Source organism: Malaclemys terrapin, chromosome 6, assembly GCF_027887155.1.
Source record: "Malaclemys terrapin pileata isolate rMalTer1 chromosome 6, rMalTer1.hap1, whole genome shotgun sequence".
NCBI classification, from domain to species: Eukaryota; Metazoa; Chordata; order Testudines; family Emydidae; genus Malaclemys; species Malaclemys terrapin.
The window spans coordinates 122183867-122204706 of NC_071510.1; the positions used below are offsets into that span (position 1 = coordinate 122183867).

At 43.7% G+C, this 20840-nt stretch overlaps 1 protein-coding gene across 9 annotated transcripts in view; it reads right to left on the bottom strand.

Moving 5' to 3' along the window:
• Positions 1 to 20840, bottom strand: part of LOC128839830 (urea transporter 2-like) — a 419837-nt gene that overhangs the window by 10448 nt on the left and 388549 nt on the right. For 5 of the 9 annotated variants that reach the window (XM_054033130.1, XM_054033136.1, XM_054033131.1 and 2 more), the window contains 8 exons: positions 20654 to 20822; positions 14121 to 14252; positions 10163 to 10245; positions 8776 to 8929; positions 3716 to 3905; positions 2876 to 3004; positions 1415 to 1607; positions 621 to 768 (listed from right to left, as the gene is read on the bottom strand). In XM_054033130.1, coding sequence (XP_053889105.1) covers positions 621 to 768; positions 1415 to 1607; positions 2876 to 3004; positions 3716 to 3905; positions 8776 to 8929; positions 10163 to 10245; positions 14121 to 14252; positions 20654 to 20822 — 1198 coding nt within the window. Of the gene's footprint in view, positions 1 to 620; positions 769 to 1414; positions 1608 to 2875; positions 3005 to 3715; positions 3906 to 8775; positions 8930 to 10162; positions 10246 to 14120; positions 14253 to 18130; positions 20823 to 20840 lie in introns of those variants that run through there. The other 4 variants (XM_054033134.1, XM_054033135.1, XM_054033137.1 and 1 more) reach the window with 4 other exon arrangements.

Consider the following 20840-nt stretch of genomic DNA (forward strand, 5'->3'; position numbering starts at 1 on the left):
ACAGGAAATAAAGATGGTCTGACCAACCATTGCATCCTGGGTCTCTGTAATCTCTACAGTTACACACATCAGCTACGCAGCTTGACACTTCACTTCTCCAAACTCAGTAACTCATGTTTTTCTGCTCCCAAGGCCCCCAGTTCAATACTGGTGCCAGCCAAAATGATAGTCATCACATCAGCACTTGTGTTTAGAGGTGTTGTAGAGCATGATATATTTTTTGTTCTTTACTAGTAGAGTTGAGGGGGGGGGGCAGGGATAGCTCAGTGGTTTGAGCACTGGCTTGCTAAACCCAGAGTTGTGAGTTCAATCCTTGAGAGGGTCATTTAGGGACCTGGGGCAAAGATCTGTCTGGGAATTGGTCCTGCTCTGAGCAGGGGGTTGGACTAGAATACCTCCTGAGATCCCTTCCAACCCTGATATTCTATGAGTATTGCAAATGGTCAGACGAGGTAGCGAATCAGGCTGGTAGATTTATAGGATGACTTACAACAACAGTTCTAAAGGTGTAGGGCCAGGTACTCAGTGGGGTAAACTGGCATAGCTTCACTTAAATCCAAGGAATGGTGTCTGTTTACACCAGCTAAGCAGAGCATCTAAGGGAAACGTGTATATCATACCTGCCAGCATGCCCACTGCTGATCCAACTGCAGCGTATAAGCAGATGAGTGGTGATGCTACAAAGACAGCGAGCAGAAAAATGCCACCAGTCCAGGGATTGTCACAACCAAACACCTGACCGATTCCCACCAGAATGGATTTTAGCAACTGCAAAATCAATTACAAAAAAATGACATGCCACAGTTAATGACAGGGTTGCAATCACAGGGGATGTAGCATATTTTATTAGAGCTAGTTGGAAATCTTCTGAGAGTAAATTTTCTGTTGGAAAATGCTGTTCTGCCAAAATGAAAATTTCCCCTAGGAATGTGTCAATTTCAATGAAATATCATTTTGGAAAACATTGGGAGTGGGTGGGGGGAACAAGTATTCTGATAAGATTGAAACTTTCCCTTTATTGGAATGGAATGTTTTAATTTTTGTTTTGAAATGACTTTTTGTTTTAAATTTTATTTTATGTTACATTATAAATGGATTTTTTTAAATGCCCTTTCATAGGGAATTTCAATGTTTTCTGGTTTTGTTCCAATTTTGGAAGCGATTCAGTGCTGTGGCACTGTAACAAAGAGGTTTGCCACACTGACCACACTATACACTTGTTCTGTAGATAAATATTAGACATCAGTTTGCTTTGCCATCAGTTTGGCACCTTCCCTGGCACCAGCCAAACCCATTCCAGTTCCCTTATGTAGTTCTGTGCTCCATGTTTTGGGATTATGCAGTATTTAATACCCTTCTTTCCCAGAGACTATGTGCAATGGAGTGGCATGATTCTGCCTTTAGTGGACCTTACCAGTGGCACTTCGATTTCAGACCAGGTGATGTTGGGCACTGATGTTACAGGCTGAATGAGCGTCGTAGGGAAGAAGAGGTTGTAGTGTCCAGTGGCAGCCAAGTAAAGAGACACAGCAATATTGAAAGGCAAGGTGAGAACAGGAAGGTCCCATTTACTAAAGACTGAGCCTAAAGCACTGGAAAGAATGGGGCTGAAAAGAGAAGAACAACAAGATCTTTCAGACAGCACTAATCAATTCTACATACCAGTGAGGGCGGTGGTAAACATCTTCACCTAAGAAACTGGCTGAACCCAAAAGGAGAACAACCTCTTCGTAGATTTATCTGTCCATCTCTTGTGATGGCATCTGTTACCTATGGGTGTTTTCTGTGTCCTCCTTTTACCTTTAGGGTTTATAATGACTAGAGTGAATAGAAACAGCCTTCCCTGTCCTTATAAGTGACTGGTATTGCAGGTGGTCACTTACACCAATCAGGTCAGCCTCTAACCGTAAGCAAAGCAGCAGAAAGTATGGTACTTTGGCACAGATTCTTAAATATATTTAGGCATCTAACTCCCAATGGGATGCAGGTGCCTAAATACCTTCAAGAATCTGGCCCTTATCTCCAAATTAACTAGGTACAATGTCCATTCATTTTCTAAAAGCATATGGGGATGATCTTGCTTCTGCTGAAGTCAATGGGAGTTTTGTCATTGACTTAATCAGGAATAGCATTCAACCCACAAATGTAAGCTTGTGCAAACAAAGAGAGATGGGCACGAGCTGTAAAGTTCAGATCCAGAACTTGCCCCTACTTCTGGGTCATTCAGATGCATGGTTTGGGGGCGGCTAATGGCTGGATCCTCGCTCAGTTATATTTCATTAATATAAGAGCAAGAAGTCTAACGGTAATAATTTCAATGTCACCTACCCAACTATTCACTGTTGAACAATCCATCCCTGAAGGGGATGATCATATTGTGAAGATCTGTAAAATCTACTGGATGTGGGATCTATGCACCACTCAGTCGAGAAATCCAGTGCGGCACCCAAGCTCTACTAAGGGCAGTCCTGAAACCCCAATACCTAGTGGAACCCCACAGAGGACACATGATCATATATTGAACATCTTCACAAGCTACTGTGAGTGGTGTCATATTCTGACATTTTAAGTGGGTAGAGCTTAGATTGTGGGTGGACCTAAGAAGAGTCTTATTGCCTCTCACGTTGACCTCCAAAGAAAGTGAACTGAAAAAGAGCACAAACATGGCTGAAGTTTCAAAAAGTGAACAAGCATTAGCAGAAATTTTTAGCTTTATTTGCCCAGCTGTAAATACAGTTTTGTTTCAAGTTGTATTAGTTAAAAATGTAAGTAAGCTACAGTAGATAACTCATGGGTCAGTAAAAGTAAAAAAGTCAAACTAAGAATAGAGAATATTTAGGATTGCACATTAAAAACAAAACAAAGAGCAACTTACCATGCCATGGATGTAACAACTACAGGCAGTAGAAGCCACCAATAATAGTCTCCTTTGTCAGAAAACACAGCTATGAGTAATCCCAATAAGGTCCCATTATAGCCATGGAGTCCTGTTTCTATGGCTGATCTGTGGGAGACAGATGAGTCTTTATGTTCACTTGAAAATGTATTAGAAGACCCTAATTACACTGTCCAGATAACAACATCCCTTCAAGCCCCCGTGAAAGAGTGTGTGAGCTGTAAGGTAGTTTATGGAAGTTCTGTGTCTGAAGAAGTGGAAAGCAATGATCAATGTGGTGATTCTGACAAGTAAACAGCCGGGGCTTGTAGCAAAACCTTGATCTACCTAAGGCTAGCTTGAAATTGTCTATGTTTGGAGGCCTTTCTAACCGGGAATATCTACAGCAACAAAACCCAAGACCTACCTAAGTGTTTCCATAAAAATAAATTAAAAAATGCCAATGGAAACTGGTGGTAACTGGGTTCCCTAATGCAGTAGGAATTATAGTCTGGCTGGAATGTTCCAAGCTGAGACTGTAAAAAGGAAACCAACAGCATAAACAGCAAAGAATAAATCAGATTTCTAAAGTTATTTCTATTTTTAGAATCAGTGGTGTGAAACAACAACGCAAATAACCATTTTTTTTTAAAAGTGTCATTTTTTACCAGATAGCTCTGCAGAGTTCAAATTGGAAATCAAAGAGTAGAAGTATTTGGCTCTGTGATTTGCATTTTAGTCCATATCTATTCTTTATTCTAGAACACGGCTACCCCTCTGATACATAGTTCAAATGTGACTTTGGTCAGCACCAGGAACAACCCCCAGAGATAAACATACCTGTCCTGACTCAGAATAAGTGCTGCTAACGTTGAGACAGATGTTCCTAAACAGCCTGTGAGAGCCCACCAGGGATTCTGGACCAGGAATCCAGCAATCATGAGACACCCACTGAGTGGATTATTGACGCACATCACCTGGGACGTCCCCCGCAAGACCCAGTCAATAAACTGAAACACTAGAGGTTTATCTGAAAGAGGAAAGTTCATCAGAATGAAGAGGCAGAGGGATATTCTTATTTTATTTGTATCACAGTAGCATAGATTCAGAAAGTTTAAGGCCAGAAGTGACCATTAGAGCAGTGGTTCTCAACCAGGAGTACGTGTACCCCCGGGGGGTACACAGAGATCTTCCAGGGGGTACATCAACTCATCTAGATATTTGCCTAGTTTTACAACAAGCTAGCGAAGTCAGTACAAACTAAAATTTCATACAGACAATGGCTTGTTTATACTGGTCTATATGCTATATGCTGAAATGTAAGTACAATATTTATATTCCAATTGATTAATTTTTATGATTACATGGTAAAAATGAGAAAGGAAACAATTTTTCAGTAATAGTGTGCTGGGACACTTTTATGTCTGATTTTGTAAGCAAGTCATTTTTAAGTGAGGTGAAACTTGGGGGTACGCAAGACAAATCAGACTCCTGAAAGGGGTACAGTAGTCTGGAAAGGTTGAGAACCAGTGCATTAGAGCATCTAGTCTGACATCCTTTCACAGGCCTTTAGATTTCATCCAGTTACCCCCCTGTACTGAGTTCAACAATGTGTTTCACTAAAGCATCTTCCAGAAAGATATCCAGTGTTGACTTAAAGACATCAAGAGATGGAGAGGCCGTCATTTCCCTTGGCAAGTTGTTCCAATGGCTGATCATCCTCACTGTTAAAAACCTGCATCTCATTTCTAATTTGAATTTGTCTGGCTTCTGCTTCCAGCTTTTGGTTCTTGTTTTGCCCTTCACTGTTAGTTGAAAGAGCCCTTAAGAGCACAGTATTTTCTCCCTATGAAGGACACTGTCAGCAAGTCGTCTCTCATTCTTTTTTGATAAGCTGAACAGATGGCTCTCTTCACGTCCCTCACTGAAAGGCATTTTCTCTGGCCCTCTTAGCATCTAGGCGTCAAGTCAGGATTGGGGCCACGCTATTCTAGGTGCTGTACACACATCTACGGGTTAAGTCTTCAGTGACAACAAAGCCAATGAAAAGACGATCCCTACCCCCAAAAAGCTTATAAGCTATGTAAATGACGCAAACAATCCTGGGATCTGCTTTTCTCAAAATGCCCTAAGCAATTATTGTAGAACTGGGACAATGTATCAGCCAGACTGGAAAAGCCAACTCTGATTTATCACATTCTAGGACAACTGTTAGATCTGGCATGGGAAAAGCTAACTGCTCCAGAGTGTAGTTGGCAGAGTTCCCTATTATAAAGCACACTGGGATATACTTGTACAAACTGGCTTATTTTATGATGCCCACAAAGTTGCATAGCAGATGGTGGTGAGAATCTTACTCATTCGTTTACACACTGGAATTTAGGTAAAGTTAAAACAAGTCTCTAGGAAAACATAATGAAAAAAGCAAAATCCTTTTGCAATGAAAGGAGGAAGGAAATGTATCAGGCCTGGTCTACACTACAGAGCTAGGTCGACCAAAGGCAGCGTACGTTGACCTAACTCTGTAGGCATCTACACTAAAATGTAGCTGCCATCGATGTGGCTTGCCCACTACACTGACTTAATAACTCCACCTCCATGAGCGGCACAGAGCTTAAGTCGATGTAGTTAGGTTGATGCAGTGTCAGTGTAGACATTGCGTTGCTTACATCGGCTGTTGCTGCCTTTCAGAAACTGTTCCACAATGCCTCACTCTGGCAGTTAAATCAGTGCAAGGGCTCCTGATGAGGATGTGCACCGCCACCACAAGGTGCGTAGTGTGGACACGTAAAACCAGTTCAACTACTGCAGTGGCTGTATGTCGACGTAACTTAGGTCAACTGAATTTTGTAGTGTAGACTTGCCCTCAGGTGCTAGAGGCATGTAAGACCCAATGAGCCAACCCAGGCATACGTGCAGTGACTGTCACAGATGCTCAGAAGCTATGTAAGAATCATGGAGGGTCTACCTCTCTGGGCTATGATATGGGAGGCTACCATGCTCAATTACCGTGTGTGTGTGTGTGTGTGCAAATCAGTTACCTGCCTGCACAAATGGACAAGCCTGTGTTTTAAGGGGAGCAGTCACAGACATGGCAACACCAACGAGGCATGCAGTTGCATGGGTGCTCTTGTCCACTTAAACTGCGTGCTTGATTGTTGGCAGTTTGGGCCACTTAGGACCCCATAATACCATCTTTATTCAGGCTGAGGAGTATGAAAATATGCAAGTCAAACTGCAGATGCTAACAGGACTACTTAACTTGAGCAAGAGCAGCAGGAAAGGACCTTAGTGTGGGTGTAACTCTAGATTGTGCCTCTGGCTAATGTGACTGTGTAGGGCTATAGGAAGGGGTAAAGATTGTCCTCTCCCACACCTTTCATAGCCCACGAGGGCTGCCCAAAGCGCATGGTGCTCCAGATGCTTCTCCTTGGGAGTAACTGGGCAGGGAGTAGGTGTAGCCATGACTCTGTCCCATAGACACCCTGGCTGGTGGAGGTGGCTACCACTGAAGGCAGAAAAGGGTGTTGCAAGTTATTCCCCCCTGCAAGTCTCAATCCTAGAATGCAAAGACTGCTGGCGCTTCCCCTAGAGACTTGCACCAACATATCTCCCCTTATTAAGAGCATGCTACATGTATGATCAAGCCATGTTCGATGTAATATACACATTAATAGATATTATGTGGATGGTATTAATATAATATACATTACATATATGGGTATTGCAAGGTTACATTAATTAAATGCATTATGCTCTTCCCACAAATTCTGTTCACCCATGTCAAACATCCCACAGAACTTTGCAAAGCTGAAGTCAGCTTTGGCATTAGAAAATAGAAAACTTGTCAAAGTAAAGATTCATGAATACTTTGTACCAAGCACAGTTAGGGAGCCCTGTTATGGCTCATCAACACTTGGAATGTAGCATTCAAATGAGGGATGGGAAAGTATAGACAGGTTCCAACCTGGCACAACATGTGGGGTAAACTTAAAGTTCAGTGATGTGTAAAGAGATTGGTAACTTGTAAAGCCATACTAGAAATACTACTAGTGAATGAACCACAAGTGTAGTCAAACAACTGGCCACACTGTTTAGTCAATAGTCACCACTGACTTCCTGAGGAAACTACAATCCATCGGTGATCTTCCAGAAAACACCATCCTGGCCACTATGGACGTAGAAGCCCTCTACACCAATATTCCACACAAAGATGGACTACAAGCTATCAGGAACAGTATCCCTGATAATGTCACAGCTAACCTGGTGGCTGAACTTTGTGATTTTGTCCTCACCCACAACTATTTCACATTTGGGGACAATATATACCTTCAAGTCAGCGGCACTGCTATGGGTACCCGCATGGCCCCACAATATGCCAACATTTTTATGGCTGACTTAGAACAACGCTTCCTTAGCTCTCGTCCCCTAACGCCCCTACTCTACTTGCGCTACATTGATGACATCTTCATCATCTGGACCCATGGAAAAGAAGCCCTTGAGGAATTTCACCATGATTTCAATAATTTCCATCCCACCATCAACCTCAGCCTAGATCAATCCACACAAGCGGTCCATTTCCTGGACACTACTGTGCTAATAAGCGATGGTCACATCAATACCACCCTATACCGGAAACCTACTGACCGCTACACTTACCTACATGCCTCCAGCTTCCATCCAGGACACACCACACGATCCATTGTCTACAGCCAAGCTCTAAGATATAACCGCATTTGCTCCAATCCCTCGGATAGAGACAAGCACCTACAAGATCTCTATCAAGCATTCTTAAAACTACAATACCCACCTGCTGAAGTAAAAAAACAGATTGACAGAGCCAGACGAGTACCCAGAAGTCACCTCCTACAAGACAGGCCCAACAAAGAAAATAACAGAACACCACTAGCTGTCACCTTCAGCCCCCAACTAAAACCTCTCCAGCGCATCATCAGAGATCTACAACCTATCCTGAAAGATGATCCTTTACTCTCACAGATCTTGGGAGACAGACCTGTCCTCGCTTACAGACAACCCCCCAACCTAAAGCAAATACTCACCAGCAACCACACATCACTGAACAAAACCACTAACCCAGGAACCTATCCTTGTAACAAACCCCGATGCCAACTCTGTCCACATATCTATTCAAGTGACATCATCATAGGACCTAATCACATCAGCCATACCATCAGGGGCTCGTTCACCTGCACATCTACCAATGTGATCTATGCCATCATGTGCCAGCAATGCCCCTCTGCCATGTACATTGGCCAAACCGGACAGTCTCTACGCAAAAGAATTAATGGACACAAATCTGACATCAGGAATCAAAATACTCAAAAACCAGTGGGAGAACACTTTAACCTGTCTGGTCATTCAGTGACAGACCTGCGGGTGGCTATATTACAACAGAAAAACTTCAAAAACAGACTCCAAAGAGAGACTACAGAGCTAGAATTGATATGCAAACTAGACACAATCAACTCCGGTTTGAATAAGGACTGGGAATGGCTGAGCCATTACAAACGTTGACTATCTCCCCTTGTAAGTACTCTCACACTTCTTATCACACTGTCTGTACTCGGCTAGCTTGATTATCACTTCAAAAGTTTTTTTTTTTTTTTTTTTTTTCCTCTTAATTAATTGGCCTCTCAGAGTTGGTAAGACAACTCCCACCTGTTTATGCTCTCTGTATGTGTGTATATATATCTCCTCATTATATGTTCCATTCTATATGCATCCGAAGAAGTGGGCTGTAGTCCACGAAAGCTTATGCTCTAATAAATTTGTTAGTCTCTAAGGTGCCACAAGTACTCCTGTTCTTCTTTTTGCGGATACAGACTAACACGGCTGTTACTCTGAAACTAGTCAATAGTTGTGACTGGTAATTGCTTTACCTTTAGACCCACCTCCAGACATGTTTGTTCCTCCCCTGATATAGGAGACAGCTCTGCTGACGCGTTTCACACCTGTTGTCCCTCTGTTCTGATTTTTAGTGCTTTTCTCTTCAGTGATTTTGGTTTCAGGAGCCATGTTGCCCTTCAGATCCTTCTTCAGGAAAGGAGAGAATGTTATTACAGTTCTCAAATGGCAAGCTGTTTTGTTTTCAAAGCCACTGATAAGTTTTTTTGATTTATTTTAAAATATTATGATGGCAGGAATCATCAGGGGGTGCTGACATATAACATCATGCAAATTCTTTTTCTTAGCGTGTGAGCAAGTTTTGGCTTATGGGAAGATATTCTGTGTTAGTTTCAGGTTATGCAAGGTTAGGTTTATAGGCATCTTCAGGAGAAGGGGAGCTGTGTGAGCAGCAAGAGAGTTTGCTCTCTGTGACTGGAGTCAATCTTTGAGAGAGAGTTGCTTGCTGGGGACCAGACATTGGTGCTGGGCTGAGATTCCTGGAGGAAGGGATTGCCCTACATGCTGTTTGACCATCTCATTTCAGGAGTGGTGTGTATATTACACTTTGGCTATGTTTACACTATGAGCTAGGGCAGTGGTCCCCAATGCGGTGCCCACGGGTGCCATATCGCCTGCCGGGGCATCTGTGTGCACCCATGTACTGGCCAGCGGACAAGCATCTGCCGAAATGCCACCGAAAAGCAGCGTCAAGAGATGCCGCTGATTTTCGGCGGCGACGCCTCTTGACGTTGCCGCATCCCAGCGGAATTTTGGCAGATGCTTGTCCGCTGGCCACGGTCCTCGGTGGCTCGTCGTTCAGTGCCCACCACCTGGAAAAGGTTGAGGACCACTGAGCTAGGGGTATGATTCCCACCTCGTGCATGTAAATAGTTGTGTAGCCGCGGTAGCACGGGAAGCATACCTCTGTAGTTCAGGCGGGTTTGTACTTGGCATAGCTAAGCTATTATTTATACTTGCGCTAGCACAAGTATATTTACGTGAGTTGGGCATCACACCCCTAGCTCATAGTGTAGACGTAGCCTTAGACTCTACTCAGACCACATGCCACTGATTTCTGCTCCACTGGGAAGCTGGCCTGCAAGTCCCTGGACATCTGCTACCGCCTGGCAGAGGGATGACAGGATGATGTTCAAATGGGATCCCAATGGGAAAAGGCACCAATACAATGTAAAACTTTGAAATGACAGAGTATCAAAGCTCAGTGTAACTCACGGCTTTGTGAAATTGAAAATAAATTTTTGCAGTTTCTTTTTAGATTTCATGCCCACATAATATATTTTTAACCAAACCCCCACAAATAATTCTGCACTAATTTAACGCGGCTTTAATAAGCAGAAAAGTGGTAGCTCCAGTACTTACAGCTGATTCATTCTCCTGTTGTTGGTGTGGAGGGAAAAACTGATCCTCATTTTGTCTATCCAGATGTTCAACTTTTCCAAAAACTGTAGGTACAGAAGAAATAGATTTGCTCACTGCACCTCAAATTCCTCCCTCTCATGGTGGATGTGCATAAACTGCACACGTTCCAAGTCACTCAGGATGGCTATGCATTATTACTTGTTAAACCGTTGGTATATCACAATAGCATTTCAATTATAACTTTCCTTCAGGATGGTTGTTGTAAAATATTTCTCTTTCCAGGGAGGATAGCCGTGATCTTGAACTTTTAAATCACCTTTGCACCTAAACAGCAGAGAGTATCTCTAGGATCATTTGCACCTTTAGAGCTGGTCAACATTCTTTCAGAAAGCTTTCAGTTTGGTTGAAACTTTCTAGTTTCTCAGGGAAAAAAAAAACGAGCCAAAAAGTGAAAAAAAGCTTTGCTCTGGTTTCAGGAAAAAGTTTTGGTTTTTAAAAACTGAAAATACTTAGCAAAACCCTTTTTTTCCCCAGTTTTTGAACACAGAAAACATCGGGGGTGTTGGTTTAAAGGTTGCATCAAAAGATTGATTTTTTTTGGCGGAAAATTAAAAAGGAAATTATTTTAAAAACATTTCCTGTGAAAATAATTAGCATTTGTTGACCAGCTCTATAAATCTGATCTGTATTTTAAGGGCTCCTCAGCTACCTCTTTCTGGACTTATAAAATGAGCTGATATGAGCAGCCGTTCTGGCTGTGCAAAGAATGTATGTTCAGCCTCCATAGTTGATATGGCTGATTTATTAACAGATGTCACCACAGTTGAGGGTTCTGTTCACATTAAACTGAAATCTTTTCTGCCTGTGTCTGGGGGACTATGCAAATGAAGATTAAAGATCTAGTGGTATATTCTGAAACAGTAGGTGTATCCTGGCTAACTTTCTCATAGAAGCATAGAATATCAGGGTTGGAAGGGACTTCAGGAAGTCATCTAGTCCAACCCCTTGCTCAAAGCAGGACCAATCATGATATTTTCTGACATCCAAATCTGGGTGTGGTAGCTAGGCACCTAAGAGCTCCCATGTTTATACGTTAACTGGACTTGGAGGCTGGAATTGGGGCTAGGGGGTTTCTTAAAGAGGTTCTCTCCTCAATGCCCCATGTTAGGCCACATATTCAAAATGGCAGCCTATATTTTTACGTTTGCATTTTCCGTCTGCAACTCAATTGTGGGCACAAATGTGAATACTTGTGCCTAGGGGTCTGAGTCAGGTGCTCATTGTAAAGGGACTGTTGTCCCCTTACTAACACTCAGTGGGGGTGTTTGGTTGGCTAGCTCCCAGTACCAAAAGAAAGGGGAGGGGTCGATGGGAAATCAGGACCCTGAGACTGACAGTCCCCAGGAACAATGGGGAGAGGCCAATGCTCCAGGTCAGGCTGATTGACAGGGCGGACAGGCACATCAGGGAGTCAGGATGCCAGGGGGTCCTGTCCTCCCTGTGAGCTGGGATTGCCTGGTCAGACAGAGTGGGGCCGAGCTAAGGAGAGAGCAGGGGCCCGAGCTGGGCTGGGGAGCAGAGCCGGGCCAGCCACAGGGGCCAGAAAAGCAGCCCAAGAAGCAGGTTAGAGCTGGGAGCGGAGTCACAGAAGCAGCCCAGAGAGCAGATCTGTGCTGGGAGCAGAGCTGCAGCCACCAGAGCTGAGGCTGGAGCCGTCCGGAGCCGGGTGCGGTGAGCAGCTGGGCAGAGCGAGGGGGGACCCTGTGCAGTGGGCCCAGTGCAGGGAGATGCCCCCAGCCAAGGGGCCCTGCAGGCCAGACATGGAGGGGGATCATAACCCCGATGGGGTGGGGACGACGCTGGGAAGAAGGGTCCTGCCACCTAGAACCTGAGGGCTTGTGGCCACCACCAGAGCAAGTGTCCGACCCGCAGCGTCCCTGCAGCACAGCCAGGGCCTGAGAAGGGGTCTGGGACTTGTGAGGAACAGACTGTGAACTGCCCTGACATCCAGAGATGCTGGTTGGGATGTCCCCATGCCACAGAGCAGGGTGACGAGTTTTCCTTTAACCTTTCCCATTTTTTCCTTATTTTTTTTAAATTAGTGGCTGTTTAATAAATTGTATTTGCTTTGAACTGTACGTAATGATCAGTGGGTCAGGGAAGCATCCAGCGCAGAGAGAGCACCCTGGAGTAGGGACACCCCAGCCTGTGCCTTAAGTGACCACGACAAGGTCGAGCCCCCCAGGAATCCTGGGCCCAGCCTGGTTGGGGTTACAAGGACTCTGCCACACAGGAGAGTGGAAGGGGAGCCCTCGAGGTCAGACAGGCCTCTGGATAAAGGAAGTGGGAGCGAGGACTCAGATCCTTTTGTAGCCCACTTCACTGGGGTACTGTCTAAGCCAGGAAAGTTCCTCACAATAGCGGGACCATTCCCCCGCTTACATCATGTTTGCAGTTCATCTCAGCGGCACAAAATGAGTCTGCTAAGTTCATAAGCACAAATTTTTCCCACCAAAGAGGGAGGCCAGGCCTCATCCCTATGAAAAGCTACCCCATTACCTCTTTAAGTGAAGAAAGTGGATCTCAGTGCTATCACGGGAGTAGGAGCCCCATAAAAGTACCTGAGCTATGGGAATATCTATGCCATTGTAGCCATATCAGCAGGTGAGAGAATCAAAATGGGATTTCCCTTCCAGGTTGCAGACATCTCTCTGCACTAGGTTTGTCTCTGTAATTTAGTAGAGATGAATCATCTATCTGAGTTCCTCTCTCCAAAACCTCATACGAAAAGCCACAGGTACTTGAGAATCGTGATGGCCCAAGGTAGCTAGTTCCCAGTGGGAACATCTTGATGGGAGAAACTTCTACTTCCTCCTCACTGCACCTATACCCTTTCATATCAATCTATGAAACTCTCTCCGGGGTAAGATTACTATGGAGCAATCCTGTCAATAGGATATGGTTTCGGAATGCCAGCGGCAGCAACATCGCTTGCAAGAGACTCCTATGAACTCCAAAGTTAGTAACTCATAGACTCATAGACTCTAAGGTCAGAAGGGACCATTATGATCATCTAGTCTGACCTCCCGCATCATGCGGGCCACAAAACCTGACCCACCCACTCCTGGAAGAATTCTCTCCCTTGACTTAGCTGTAGAACTCCCAAATCATTATTTAAAGACTTCTAGTTGCTCAGAATCGTCCAGCAAGCGATCCCTGCCCCATGCTGTGGAGGAAAGCGAAAAACCTCCAGGGCCTCTGCCAATCTACAGCTGAGTAGGCTGTGGGTCCCCTGTTTAAACTCTTTTCTTTCATCTAAATTGAAACAATCCTCCTTGTTTGTGATGGGACCTTTAATAGCAAATGAAGCCCACCCCCAAAATGAGGATACTTTTGTTATCCTGACAATTACAGAACATCAGAAAGCTGAGGAGGTGTAAGGCAGTAGGGCACATGAATTTGCGGAGCAATCTGGAAACACCTAATTTCGAAGGCATCTGGATGAGGACGAAGAGTTTCAAGCAACTTGTGGCATTAGGTGCCAAACCTGAGACACAAGGTGAGTGATGTAAATATTATTATTATTTATTACCTCACCCACATTTTCCCTCTAATATCCTGGGACCAACATGGCGACAACACAACTTGATATGCTCAGAAAGTGCTGAGCACCTGGCTCTTGAAAGTGTCTTCAACTGAGCACTCAATAATTCACCCAAATTTGTTATTCATCCTCCTGGTTACTATGGCTTCCTTCACTGTTAGACAGCCCAGGCTCCCAGTTGCATAGAGAAGTGTTGTTTTAAGAGAATGTATGGGGAAGAGGTCTAGACTCCTTTTATGAACTCCCCTCAAAAATATGAAAATATCTGGGTCACGCTTGCAAATCTCAAGCGCTGCTATCAGGGCTGCCCAGGATCATGTGAGAGAGGAAAGACAGGAAGAGATGGAGCAGAACCTTTACTTCTCCTTCGCACGGGCCAACGTGTAGACTGCTGATCGAATTGAAACAAGTTCCTCTGCTTTGGCTGGCTATCTCCTTGGCACTCATCCGCTTCCAATTCAATTGAATGTTCCTCCATAACACCATCTGATGGGCAAGAAAAGAAAGCAACATGAGAAGGTAAATGTCTGCTGGGACTGTCTAATGCTGAGGGAAAGGCACAGAGGGAAATCTTAGCTACTTACAGAAAGTAGCATTTTAAAAAAGGGGAACAGAAGGTACAAGTGTAGGGAAACCCTTAGAGTGTGATGCAATGAGAGGAAGCAAGCAAGAATAACATGCAACAAACAATCAGGCAGAAGAGAGGTGTGGTCTTGTGGTTAGAGTGGAGTTTCAGTCCCATCTCCTGCACTCAGTCCCTCATTGGCCTTGTGGGGAAGTCACTGACCTCTCTGACTCAGTTCTCATCTTCTGCAGAATGGGCGTCTGAGTCCCTCTCTCCTAGAAACGTGACGTGGATTGACTAGTTAATACTTGTCAAGTGCTTTGAGGATGAGAAGAGCCAGGTACAGTTCCAATGAAGTTCAGTTCAATGATGCTTTGTTGGGATGACAAGCTGTGCAAGTGTGTCCAAAGTGCAAGGGAAAAGAGAGGCCCCTCAGGTGTCTTAGGGGCAGGTCTAGACCCGCCCAGTGGAGGGTTACTCTCCATAGACGTGTACACATACTCCAGGGGCTGGCTGTTATGTGTCCCCTGTGGCTGAACCAAGGGGTATATTTTCAAGGATACAAGACTTTCAGTGGAAGTCAGGTGCCTAAGTGCCACTTAAGCCTTTGGAAACCTACCTTTGATTTTCAAAGCATCTCTGTCTGCAGCACTAAATTGAGATGATCCCTTCCCTGTGCTCTTGGGTGGAAGAACACAATTCCATTGTAATGCACCCCTCTGCCAATGTGACTGAGATTGGCTTTTCCCTCAGTCTTCAAGAGGATTCACCCCCCTTTCACTGATAGTTCGGCCTTTAGTCCAACCCACTTTGTCAGACTATTGCCTTGTGCCCCTCTGCTCCCAACAGCTTCTTCATCACTTCCCCCATCATCCTATGAAACCACAGCCAGTTGCCTCAGTAGCACGCAAACTTCCAGCTTTGGGTATTTTTTCAAAGGTGGTGCGGTGTCACTGTTCCCTATTGTAGTTGTCCCTCTGGGCGGGCATCCCTAGGTGGCCTGGGGCTATATCAGTTCACGTCTGAAGGAAGCACAAGCTCGTCCTGTTTTAGCAACTCCTGGGGCAAGAATCACCTTCTCTTTAGCTTCTGAACCCTTGTAGCTCTTTTCCACGTCAGCTCTCCATCGCCTTTTAAATCTCAGCTGAAGACTGGTTTCTTTCCTTCATTGCCTGGAGCTCTTAACTTCTCTCTTGATTTGCTGGTGCTTTATTTTAAATGTTCACAACTGCATTTTTCACCTTGGGCAAAGCACCTTGGAATACAAAGCTCTGCAAGAGACAGGTGCATTGCCTTGGTGGTGGGCGATTGTGGCTGGGGGAGCAATGGTAGCATGTGTTCATATATGAAGATGTTAATGATGGCTAATCAGCACATCATCCCAGAGATGTGCTCTTTATAGCATATCATACACTTACCTCTCATCATCGCCGAACAAGCTCTACTAAAACAGGTGTTAGTTAAATTCTCCTACTCCTCTAATCAGGTAATTCCTCTCAGCGATTCTGGTGCTCTCCTTTGTCTTTAAGGCAATATCTGGGATTCTCCTCTCAAGAGGCTTATTTGCTTTCCTCAGACCTCTTTCCTCCTCAGTATGCTTTTTCATTATTCTCTCTTCTTTTCACCTTTTAATGAGTGATTCTTGCACTGCTCTGGGTAGGAAGCTTTGTACGTGACAAACGATAACATTCTGTTTCTCTCCTCATTCTGAGTAACCTTTTAGTGTCATCGGCATACCGAGTATTCTGTGTGTGTGTGTATCTGAGTTCTAAATTGGGATCCCACTGTGTACCTGGAGGCAAGGGAATTTGTCGAAATAGGCTGCATCCAAACACCATTGGCCATATCCAGCCTCAGTGAAATTCCATTGACTTTAAGGGGACTGGCATCCTTTCACCACAGGACTGAATTCTCCAGTTCTCAGGTGGCTTTGCTGATAGTAGCCATCATGCTATATTCTACATGGATGCAATTTCCCTGGCAGGCCAGCGTTCTTACTGAACCAGCTAGCCTGCCATTGGACGGCGATCCAGAACATTTCAGGGCACAGGAGTCTTGGAAAGAATCACAAATGTTCTGCTGGGTTGGGGCCACAGAGAGGGAGATGCCACTGGTTTATTAAGTGAATCTCATACAGAGTTCACTAAGTGATGTTTGTGCTCTTCAGTGCTGCTATCAAATATGTGCCTTTCATACTGTACAGACCTAGCAGTGAAATTCTGGTCATTTTTGGTTTCCTGCATGCGTAAGGGAATCTTGCAAGGTGCTGAGCTGAGAGCACTCTGACCCTTTCAGGAGATGCCCAACATCCGGCTGTTAGAAAGCTCTCCTTTACTACACAGTTTTCCAGTGCTGTAGATTTCAGTTTAAACACTGGAAACTAACAGCTTTCATAGACATGTAAATCTCTCAATTTAAGTGCTCTAACAATGCCCAAATCCTGTAAACCATCACTTTTCCTGACTGTTAAAGTGGGCTGCTGTCACCTCTATGTAACCTCTGGTGCATCTCTTACTTGTCAATCTCTTTCTAACATTGTATGCAGTGTTGTTATAGTTGTGTTGGTCCCAGGATATTAGAGAGAGAAGGAGGGTGAGGTAATGTCTTTTATTGGGCCAACTTCTGTTGCTGAGAGAGACAAGCTTTCACACTTACACAGAGCTCTTCTCTCACCAATAGAAGTTGGTCTAATAAAATATATTATCTCACCTACCTAGTTTCTCTAATATCCTGCGACTAACCCAGCTACAATACTGCATTCTGCTCTCTGACAAACGTGGATAATACTTGAGTCAAAAGGCCCTTAGCCAAGAGTCTGAAAGCTCTGGCTCCACAAATCACATTATAGAGGTGAAAAGAAGAACAGGAGTACTTGTGGCACCTTAGAGACTAACAAATTTATTAGAGCATAAGCTTTCGTGGACTACAGCCCACTTCTTCGGATGCATACTCCATGGACTTCAACAAGATGATACATATTTCTTTAAAGTTACTCATAGAATCATAGACTTTAAGGTCAGAAGGGACCATTATGATCATCTAGTCTGACCTCCTGCACAATGAAGGCTACAGAATCTCACCTACGCACTCCTGTATCAAACCTGTGTCTGAGCCATTGAAGTCCTCAAATCATGGTTTAAAGACTTCAAGGTGCAGAGAATCTTCCAGCAAGTGACCCATGCCCCACGCTGCTTATAGCTTTGCAGAACTGGGGCTGAAATGACCAAATATGCTTTTTCCTTTTTTGGAGAAATATTTCCCTGCTTGCAGCTCTATCTAGCCCAGGATCTCATCAGAACTCAGTTGCTAGGCAGAGCTGTCAGGCTTTGCAGGGGAGACATCTATGCCAAACTCAGCTTTCTGCAGGACGTGGCAGTCACATTGTGTGGAGTGGTTCACGACCAGGAATGCCAGCCTCAGGGCAGACTGTCAAGAAGCGGGACAGATACCCCCAAGCTGGTTGTGTGTTCTGTAATTAGATTTCACCGGCCCACTAACAAGTGTGAACTCCTAAAGTACTATACCAGTCTTACCAGGGAGTCACAGACAGTCCCCTTGGCATTCCAGTCTATTTTGCCACCCAGGCAAGGGGGACTTAGTGATAATTGGATTCCGTGCACCAAAGATTACAAAATATTCAGGTTGCTCCCAGTCCCAAGAGACCAGTCACTTATTCAGCATCAAGTCGTACCTTAGTTCTCACACCAAAGACAACTCTTGTAGCCAATCTAAGGTTTTATTAATCAAGAAAAGAGTCCAAACAGCAAAAGATGAAAACTTTTCTTGTTAGCTACTTTTATTTCCTTCTTCCAGAATTCAAGAAAATGGGATGAGCCCTTTTGCATGTAGCCTCTTCCTGTGCGAGGGGCAATTAATATTATTTGCATTGTGATATCCCACAATAGCCCATTTAGTTTTGATAGGCCCTCTGAATGGACAGGAAACGATCCCTGCTGACTGGGTTCACAGTTTCACAGCAAAATTTTTACAGTTAGGAAGCCAAACTTAAATATTACCTTACAGCATACGATAAAATTATTATAAATAAGGATTAATGCCTGCAGCAACTTACAAGCATTTCAAAAAGTCTAAACACTAAACACATTGTTACCAGTCCAATACCCATCTGAATCATACTAACACACAGGTGAAACAGACTGGTTTCCTGTAATGAATTTGTCTGTGCTCGGCTAAGGCCTACAGCCGTGGCAAGAGCTGGCAACAGGTCTGCCAGCATCACAGTGGAACTCTGCCAGCTGAGTTGGTACTGAACCAGGTCACTATTAGTGCTGTGCTGTTGGAGGTTCTGCCTTGCAGATGAGACATAAGCCAGACGTCTGGACCTTTTACAAACATTAAAGAGCCCATGCAACTATTGCCATGTGAACCCTAGTGTGCTGGCTAAGTTTTCAGTTTGGGTAATTATGAGGGGATCTCAGCTAGGGGGAATGTAATGTCAGTGGGAGGTATGTCAGGTTGTGTGTGCTCCAATATGTCTTAGACTTTCTTTGGCCAACTATGACAGAAGAGTTTTGATTAACACTGTCAGAAACCTTCTGGGATTTTTCTTCGTTTGCCTCGTCTTCAAGGACATTTGGAGGTGTACGAGATCAGCTCATTCTCTGCTTCTTCATTTCACTTAAGCCTTATGTTCCTTCAGTTTTTAGGTGAAGCTTTATCTTGTAGGATCTGACTTTAGTCCTTAAGCCCGCTTGGGTCCATGTTTATGCTTGGCACAAAGCCTTTTTTAGTGAAGAGAGGGCAAAGCAGGTCCAAAATGCTGCCATTCTGTTCTGGTAGCGTTCTGGACAAGATCTGGAGGGGAATGGTTTTCCTAGCCTGTGAACATTTTCAAGATAATGCAAAATGTTCCATCATGAATCAAAACAAAAAGTGGAAATCTCAAAATTTCATGAACTGAAAATCCCCCCCCCTCAATATTTTTGGTCATGTGAAACATTTTTTCATAATTTCAAAACATTTTAATTTTGTCCATTTATTTAAAATATTTTTTTTTACTACAGTCAGTGTGCATTTTGAAATAAAGAGTCATTTTGAACCAGAACACTGGAATTTTTTACAATATGGCAACAAACCATTCTGATAGTTTCCGAACTTTATTTCTCAAAATTTTTGAGTTGAAAAATTTATCGAAACAGACCCCTTTTCTGCAACAAGTTTTGGTTTTGATGAATCGGCATTTTCCAACAAAAAATGTTGTGCTGAAAAATTCCACACCAGTTCTCTTCTCCACTCATTTTGCACTCATGTTAATAATCCCCCTAAGGGACAGTGCAATAGAGAGCCATGCCCAGGGAATAACCCACAACTGGCACTAAGTCCAGTGCTTCATCTGGTTAAGTAGGTCAGCCAGCTGTGGGGACCAATCCAATGGGAATCTTTGACTTGGCTTTTGTTCATTACCTCTGCTGTCCTGATAGGACGGTAGAGAGAAAAGAAATAACAGTAACTGCATTTGTCACAGTCTTCCTCCAAGTCCCTGTTCTTCCCTCTGCTGCTCCTTGCTGGATGTGTGGTACAACACAAGTAAGATGGATACATACTTTTGTGGGTTTTTTTGTTGGAGATTGTTATTATTCTATTTTTATGATGGAGAAGATGGTGTTAATGGCCAACACAATTATAAGTAAGTCATTTCCTTAATCTGATGACAGAGGGGAAATATGAATATCTTAACTGCAATGTAAAATAAGGAAAAGACAGCAGACTACAGAGAAAGATGATGAATTCAATAAGTATTTTAACAATTTATATTATGGATTTAATTATGGAATTTGGGGCTTAGACAAGATTTATGTGATGCCAAAAGAGTAAATCAGTCAGTCAGTCTTTCCGTTGCATTTACAAACAAACTTCCTCTTGATTTTAACCACAGCTCATTACAAGGTTCTTCTCACAGTATTATTGTTCTATTATGGCAGCATCCAAAAATCCTAGCTGGGTTTGGGTCCTTATTGTGCTACCAGGCAAATGTAAAATAAAAGTTAGCTCCTACAATATTATTACTACGAATAATAATAATTTGTTTCAAATTAGTATCATATACATCTGTAAGACACCCATTATGTTACCTGAATGCATTTTATGAGACTCAGATCAGGAACAAATATTTCCTCCAAAATATGATATATATAACCTCAGCCCTCATAGCACAACACCTAGTTGTTGAAGACGTGAATTGCTGATGTGTGTGTGTGTTTGACAGATAGTACGGAAACTTCTAATTCATGTGCTTTTGAGATCAATATGTGCAGCTACATTGGGGATCACAAAGTGTATCCCATTTGTATTGGCTAATCACCAGTGGGTTTCTGCTCTCTTCTTTTCATTCTCAGGTAGTAGACTCGGTTGGCTTCTGGATAAGTGACTTTGCAGAGTGGCAGCTTGTAGATTGCGGAATTATTTGTAGTTAGGAGCAAAAAGAGAAGTGCAGAGAAGCAGAAAGGCCAGGTGCAGGCTGGTAATCCAATCTGGGTAGGGGAAAAAGA